This window comes from Dromiciops gliroides, chromosome 5, assembly GCF_019393635.1.
Source record: "Dromiciops gliroides isolate mDroGli1 chromosome 5, mDroGli1.pri, whole genome shotgun sequence".
Lineage (NCBI taxonomy): Eukaryota > Metazoa > Chordata > Mammalia > Microbiotheria > Microbiotheriidae > Dromiciops > Dromiciops gliroides.
Genome location: NC_057865.1, coordinates 202,865,127 through 202,873,403, shown reverse-complemented (window position 1 = coordinate 202,873,403; position 8,277 = coordinate 202,865,127). Strand labels below are relative to the sequence as shown.

The 8,277-nt window shown below is 40.7% G+C and overlaps 1 protein-coding gene across 1 annotated transcript in view; it reads right to left on the bottom strand.

Annotated features, from left to right (window-relative positions):
• Window positions 1–379: 379 nt before the first annotated feature.
• CACNA1C (calcium voltage-gated channel subunit alpha1 C) overlaps window positions 380–8,277 on the bottom strand; it is an 833,272-nt gene continuing 825,374 nt past the window's right edge. Inside the window, 1 exon segment of the mRNA XM_043967623.1 lies at window positions 380–8,202. Coding sequence (XP_043823558.1) covers window positions 7,903–8,202 — 300 coding nt within the window. The 3' untranslated portion in view covers window positions 380–7,902.

Here is an 8,277-nt window from a genome sequence, read left to right as displayed (position 1 = left end):
TCGTTTATGAATGCCCTCTGTTTTCTCTCCTTCTTCTCCCAGTCAGCCTTTGGCCAACTCCCTGCTTATTAGCACCTTCACTAGATTTTGGTCCTATTGGTAAAGAGAAAAAAACTCATTTTGCTACTTGTAAGCAGAATGACAAGGTTTCATGGGAAAAGACACTGCAACTGTTTATTGACATTGGGTTGTCATTGGATTCCAATGATCCATGTTACCCCTCCCCCTCTTCCCACCTCCCTTGGCATAGATTTGGTTTTATTTATTTATTGTTGTTTCCTCTGTAAAAGAGGAGTTGAATGAGAGGGGCATGAAGTAATTAAGATACAATTAAACCAATCTAGATATTGTTAAGAAATTTATTTGCAATTTTGTGGTTTTTGTTTTTTTTTTTAAATAACATCATTCCTTAGATAAAAATGCAATCTTACAGGAATATACATAGTGTCCCACACAGAGATGACCCTGAAACTTTCTTTAAAGGGTTGGCCCTTTTCAGATTCCCTTTGCCTTTCACACAGGGTGAGAAGGGGAGGCAGGCGAGGCCTCCAAATGACAGGCTTTAATAACAGTGACAAACTGTACAGAAATATTTACAGGAGCATTTCTGTGAAATCATGGAGACTGGATGGGGTGAAGGTGTATGTGGAAGTTGGTAATGGATTGGTGGTAACAATAGAGGCACTGGTTATGTCTCTGAGTTAAGGGAGGTTGGGGACATGAGTGTGAATGGACATGGGGGGAGAAAGTGGTTGGTCAAGGCTTAGGAAATTCGGTAAGGAGTAAGTCTGGTGCCATTTATTCCAAAGGGAGGTTTTGTTCAGCAACTCTGTGATATTAAAATGAAACAGCAAAGTCACAAGACTAGCATTTGTAACAGATGATATGATGCTTGACCAACTGGAAGACTCCCCCCAAGTCCCACCCCCCTCCTATTTTACTATCCCAGGCAAAGTATACATTTTTTCTTGATTCTTTCTCAGTCACCACCAGCATAGCCCCACCAGTAAGAATGAATTCCCAATATGGTCATATGGGTGGTGCTGTGGACCATTGAATCTTCCTCCCAAGAAGCTTTGAGAAAAGCATCGCCTGTTCTGGGAAGGGCAGCTAGTTGTAGAGGGTGAGCTAGGGAAAATCCCAAGATGTATGAGTCTGAGTCTACAGGGAATGAAATGAAGCTACAAAATACGATTGGGGGTGAAAAGTCTTTGTTAATGCAGATGGTGAAAAGAGTTTGTAGCATTCAGTTCAATGAAGATGACTTTCTGAGGGAGCCCTTTAGACAGGACTGTTTGCCCTTGATTCTCAAGTTTTATAACTTTGGTGAAGTCTTTTCAAAATGGGAAGTTTGTGAATGGTGTACCATAGGATCCAGTGATCAATTCCCCTCTAATATTTGTTGTATCTCTTCGGATCAGAGTCTATCCTCCTTTTTGCCTGAGTGAAAACTCAAGTAATACCTCCTGAAGATGAGTGAAAGCAGACTGTTTTCAGCTTTTCCCATCACCCAGCTGCTTCATTCCTTTGAATCTCCTTCTTCCTTGTTATACTGCCAAGACCTTTCCCATTATTAGGAAAAGAAATGCCAAAGACATTCATTCCCCTGGCATGAAAACCTCTTACGAAGAATCTGTTCACTGGCTAGCATATTCCTTCTCACAGAAGTTGTCCGCATGTAACACCTGCATATGTTCCATGTAGAAGGCCCTATGGAAATATGTATTTTTTCTGCATATGAGCTGTATACCTGATTTTTGGTTGATGAATCAGAAAGAAAAAAAATGACACACTCAGCTAAATGCTATCTTTCCCTATCTAGATGACTTATGGAAGCTGAGCTATTCTGATTTGAAGAATGGTAGTATTATATGACCCTCATAGGAAGGGGTTTAGTTTTGCTGAGATGATATTTCAAGTTTTTACTTCATTCATGGTTGGGCCATCTATGTCCTACTGGAGAGTAGAGGAGCATAGAATTTTCACAGAAAATCCTACTCCTCTCAGCTCCCATTGTTGAATTGGTCTCTGTCTGAATAAATCCAATTCTCATACTTTTTTAGAAACATAAAAAAACTCATCCAAATATACCAGAAAACCCCATTGGCCTTTGACTTCTTGATCACCTCATTTCCCATTAATCACAGGTCTCTTAAGAGATGAGGTGAGAAAAATCACCTTGTTTTTTAGCAGCACAAGAATTTCTCAATATAGATAAATATTTATTCATTTTGACCAACCTATGTTGTTTCAAAATTCTGGTTTTCTCTGTGTGCCACTTTATACAGCATCTATCCTGGCAGGACCATTAAAATAATCTATCTGGGGTGATGGCTAAGCATTTGACCCACTGTTTTGTCCTGCAGGAGATCATTTGTATATAGATGTGCTATGTACTGGTAGCTTAAACGTTTTTTGAAGTAACTCAAACACAGAAGACCCACCCATTTCCTAGGCTGGTGTTAATCTTAACAGAGTAAAGAAACATTGCTTTGAAAAACATCAAGAGATATTTTAAAAAATGCATTTGTCATTGGTTAGTTGTTGGCAGTGATATCATTATGGAGAGGTTGCAGTGGAAATCAGAAAACAAAGCAAAACACGTATAGGCTACTACTTTTATCTCTCTCTGTCCATAGTCTATGTGAGGGTTGGAAAAGGGGGATAGGGAAGAAACAAGGGGGATAGGGAAGTCAGAAAGCAATTTAACTCTTGGTTATAACATGATGTTGCCTTTACCCCATATGTCAGTAAAAAGGCAACTGGTGGATAACCAAATCTGAAGTGACAAGAAATTCTGTGAATTCAAGCTCTCTTCCTACCTGTCATTCCTGATGGGAAAAAACAAAGAAATACATCTGATGTGGGGGGCAAGGAGATGCTCTAGCAATAGCAAGAAGAGGACAGCCTGGGGAAAGGAGGAGTTTATAGTGACCCCAATAGAAATATGTCCGTTTCCTTCTAAATTGTATGATCTAGCTGAGAGGATGAAAGGACAAGCTAAGAATGAAATAATTTCTTATTCCCCCTCCCCACACCCCCTTCCCCGAAGGAGACACTATACGCTCTTGTAAGTCCATACCAGCGGTTTCTGTGTAGTGATTAGACTGAGAAAGCAGGTGTAGCTAGAGGCCTTCCCTTTCATCTTCTTCCCCTTCCTAAAGGACATAGGGACTCTTTGTTCAGGTTCAGTGCTTTGTGTATGTTAAATCTCTAAGTAGAAACAATTTCCTTAAAGAATGGGATTGCACCCGATAGCCTCTAAAGCCCATTTGTGCCTCTACTGCTTTTCTTTGGATACTGTAGTTATAAAACTGTTGATTTAAGAAGGACCTCCAGGATAACATTGATCTCTCTTCTCTGTATTTCCAGGAATGGAAGTGCCATCCCTTCTAATTACCTGCCTGAAGGTAACTATAGGATTGAACTGCTGCTTATCAACAACTCTGCCTTAAGTCTAAGCTAAAACTGGCCTGTTCATATTTTTGCCATCCTGTCCTTACTAGTGATAGACAATATTTAGCCAGAAATCTCCTTAAAAACAACCCTCAGCCTTTTAAAACTGAGGGCAGAGACCACGACTAATTTAAACTGTCTCACTCCTAGAGCCTAGTACAGTGCTCTGCACACAATAGGTGATTAATAAATACTTGCTGACTGACTGAAGGATGGAATGGTGTGCTCTTCATTTTTCACAAAGATAGAAGGACATGGATTTTTTTCCTGTTCTCTTATTCTCACTTAGGGGACTCGTGGAAAAGGATGGCTGACCTAAGGTAATGGGATGGCAGCAACCTTGCAGAGAAGAAGCCAATATTTGAAACCTAAGTATCTGATGAAATAGGAAACAAGTGAGGAGAGGGGAGAAAAGACAGAATCTTGGTAGTCTTCCTCCTTGGTCAGAATCACAAGAACCCTGGTTCCCTGAAAAGAATGAATGTTTACTATTTCCACAGAGCTGGGTATATGGCAGCAAGGACTAATGAATAATCCAAGTTGTGGAAATATTCATTAATGAAGCTTGAGTGATAATAATGAATTTCAGTTTTGCTTTTGGTCCTAAGAAATCTTATAGAAAAGGTTAGCTATGGGAGATAACTTACAAGACTTTGTTTGATTCATAATGTGTCTTTCTTTTCACTGTAGGCCACAAACCAATGTCTAGAAAGAAAACAGTCTACTTCTGAAAGATATCAATGGGCAAGTAAAAATGGAACATATAGTTCCTGAACCTAATATATACTTCTTTAAGTCTTCAACCATTAGCTGCTTTGCTTCTGTCACCCCAGATGAATGTGCAAAAGGTTGGTGAATGTACCCTGCAAGGTGGTATCTGGTCCCTGGGATCCAAGTAGGGTTTCTATTCTGCCATGGGAAGAATGAAACATTCTGGTTTTCTTTTTGATGTATTCAGATTTTACCAAACCACCATGATTGGTATAAGATTGGCAGACCATGAAATCAATTTAAAGACCCATTGATCTAGAAAGGAAGAACTTTCTGACCATTAGGGCAGAATAAACATATGGTTGGGCATTATTATTATCATCATTGCCTTGTAGGGTACAGAATTGAGTTTCTCTGGTTTTCTTGAAAGCATTTACTCTAGGGAAGACTTGGGAGTGTATGCACAGGATAATTTGACATGAATGTTAACCTAATAGTCTCATGCTGCAATATGTTATGAGTTAGTTGTGTGGCTGAGAATTTCAGAAGAAAGTAAACAGCATGAAAAGATAAGCATATTACTCTAAGATTTCCATTTTTTAAATCCAGGAACCAATTGCATGGAAAGTACCTCAGGCCTTAATGAGTTCCTCTCTTAATCAGAACAGAGATCCCAATAAAGGCAACTCCAGGGTGGTGGCCATAGGATATCTCAAAAGACCAACAAACCAGAAAGCTTAAATAAGACAAGTCTATAGAAGCACTCATCCCTTCACTTCCTTTTCCAATCCACTTTGGACTAAAAACTGAGCTGAAGATTTTTATCTAGCAGGATGTCTTCCTGAGGTAATGATTCTTCTTACTTCTTTTCAGATCCTTTTCGAATCCTACATGGTAGGAAGACTCATGTTCTCCATAGAATGAATGAACTTTTCCAAATTTTAACTTCTAGCTCACATTGTTCACAGGAAGGACCGAAAGAAAACTGGCGACTAGAAGAGATTTAAGAATCCAACCTCATACTCCCTAATTTGGCCCCTTTCCTACTACCTGGTAAAAGTGTTGGGAAACATGTGAAGATAAAAGTACATGCATTTCAGGCATATGTCAAAGGGCATAGAATAAAATGCTTCTAACATAACCTCTTTTTCCAAAGACATTCTAAACTGCCTGCTCTAACTCCACAGGTCCTTTCTGTCACTCCCTGGTGGAATAAATTAGTCCAGGATACTTCTTTGATGCAGAATGTGAGTGGGGATAGAGTAATTTAGTCTTCGGGCAATGACAACAGTCCAGGCCTTGCTCAAGGTATTACCATAAGTTTTTTTGAGGAGGGTGACCTCAGAGTAACTGCACTAAATAACTGCTCCCCAGCATACTCAGGAAACTGCTGAGGGAATTGAAAGAGACATTAGCCACATCCTTGGGTGGGGTGGGTAATGGTGCTGATGTTAACTCAGCTAAATAGAATTGAAAGCTGGGCTTATAGCGAGTAGACTTCCTCAGGCATGAAGGATGTGTCCTTATCTTAGATAGAGGAAGAGCATCAATTGAGAGGATTCAAGCAGATTGGAGAATGTGAATACCAGAAGAAAAAGATCCTGGTTTCTGAAAGCAAAGTTCTGCACTGAGCTATCTAACTGTACCATTCTTGAAGGAGAGAGGGAAGAGGGAGAACAAGATATGCAAAATCAGTCATCTCCAACCCATCCAGCTGAGAACCGCAGAATAGTTACTTACTCCAGTAATGCTTTTGCTTATTGTACATGGTTTTTTAAAAAAAGTCTTTCCCCTTCCCCAACTATACGCAAAAAAGCATTTAAAGAGTCCACATGGAAAGCTTATCACGCTCCAAATACAAAATGGTTTACTTTACATGCAGCCAAATATACAAGAAGTGAATTCGAAAACAAACTTAATTCAATTCATTATATTTGCTTGGCACAATTGCAATTCAGTTTTAAAAAAATATTTGAAAAATACTGAAACTGACCTGAATTCAAGTATTACGGTTTCTTCAACAGAAACATTATCAATGCAATAAAACATCACATGGAATATATATCGAAGCAAAACTCTTTCTTGGGTTGTTTTTCCCCCCTTAAATTACTGTTGTTATTTTTCATCTCTATACAGTTTTAATGCCAACATGACTCACAACTGTAGTTAAAACTAATATTATTGCATTGTTTTTGCATATCTTGTGGAACAGAAAATGCAGAGAGTTACTAATTTCCCTTTCAGAAACAGAGACAGCGGTTTGTTTTTGCATTCAAATGGCCCCAGAATCAGATCTCCCAGTAGGGCTAAACCAAAGAGTGGAGAACTGCACATGCATGCACGCATACATACACATACACACCTATGCAGTATCACCCAACTCAACCTATTAGGCACATCAACACACACACATACATACCTCTATCTCTGGCATCCATGAACATATCCAATTGAAAATGAACCCAACTCAAGCACTCATATGTGCAAGATTACATTGAGTGCACTGCCTACTATCTTTAAATTATAGAACAAAACACCCACCCCACCCCCCAGGTTTCTGTTACTACCAAAGGAAAAAAAATAATAAAGTCTTGGGCATACACAAATGTTGGTAAAACTCTCCTATAACCGCTTCTAATGAATTTCCAATGGGGAAAAAGAACCCCTCCTCCCACCATCACCAAAAATAAACAAGAACACAACTGTTTAAATAATACAATGAAACCAAACCTGATTTACATTTGCCAAAGTGAAAATGATAAGGTGGGTGGCTTAAAAGCCCTGTAAACACTCTCCCTCCTCCCTGAACCCTCAGAAATCAAAATTAAAAATGGAACATGCTGCCAAGAAAAATATCAAAATGGCAAAAACAAATGAGCACTCTACAGAAGCCCTGTGCCACCTTACTTTGTAAGGTAAGCTACATTGGCGGGCAGTGCCAACTCCCTATAAGCCTTAACATCTCAGCACCACTATTAACACAGAGCTTTATGTGGTTTGTGCAGGCAATGTGACCCCAACCTGAAGGGGTGGGCATGGCCAGAGCTGCCTGCCCAACCACCTGGGAGCCTTGGCTTGTAGCTGCAGTGGTACCTCTTTAGGCATTCCCCCTGCCACCCTCCTGCTCCCCTCTCCTAAAAGCTCCTGCCATCTCTTTCTTCCTCTTCTTCCTCCCCCTTTGGCAAAATGTTGGGATCTTCAGCAGAAGTCATGCCGCCATTTCCTTTTCCAAATCCATTAGGCCCTGGCTCTATGGAGACAGTGAGGCTCATACAGAATATGTGCAAAAATGATTTTTTTTTTACAAGCAAAGTTGAAAGACACCCATTTGATGCAGGGTCCTTTTGGTGAGGGTGGCCCACAGGAAACTGATATCATCCTTCGTGCACAAATAGGCAGCTGTCACTTTCTGGTTTAGGGCCTGAAGTAAGGAGGGGGCAGGTACCTGTGCTCTTCCTCCTCCCTCCCTTATTCTTCCACCTCCTCACCACTCTACACCTGTGGACTGGGGTTGTTGGCTTCTCTTTCCCCTGAAAAACTCTCTCTCTCTCTCTCTTTCTCTCTCTCTCTCTCATATCACCACCCAACTCTGTCTCTCATCCCAACAGAAATGAATGAAGAACGCTGTTCCGGTTAACTCCAGGTCACGAGAACAGTGAGGCACTTCTGAAACGAACCTATTAGGAACATTGAAACAAATTAAAAAAACACCCCGAATCATGACGACCCCAGCAACTACAGGCTGCTGATGTAAACCCTGCTGTCCTGGAGTTCCTCCTCACTCTTTCGACATTCGGGGTTGGGCATTGCCTCTTCCTCCTCACCACCTGCTTGGTCCTGCCCCGGGTCCCTGCAGTTAACAAAAGGTAACAAGTTGCCATTGGGGCTCTGCTTGGTGCCACCACTGAGGATATTGTCAGCCGCGTTCTCCATTTCCTCTATTGTCATGTCACAGGCATCAGCAAGTTCTTGGGTTGTGACTTCGATGAACTTGGGATCTTGAGCAAACTGTCCCAGTCCTTCTGAAATCAAGACCTGAGGAGGAGACAGAAAGATAGCATAGAAAAAACAAATGAGGAAGTCATCATGGAAGGTGGGCTTCTTTCTTCA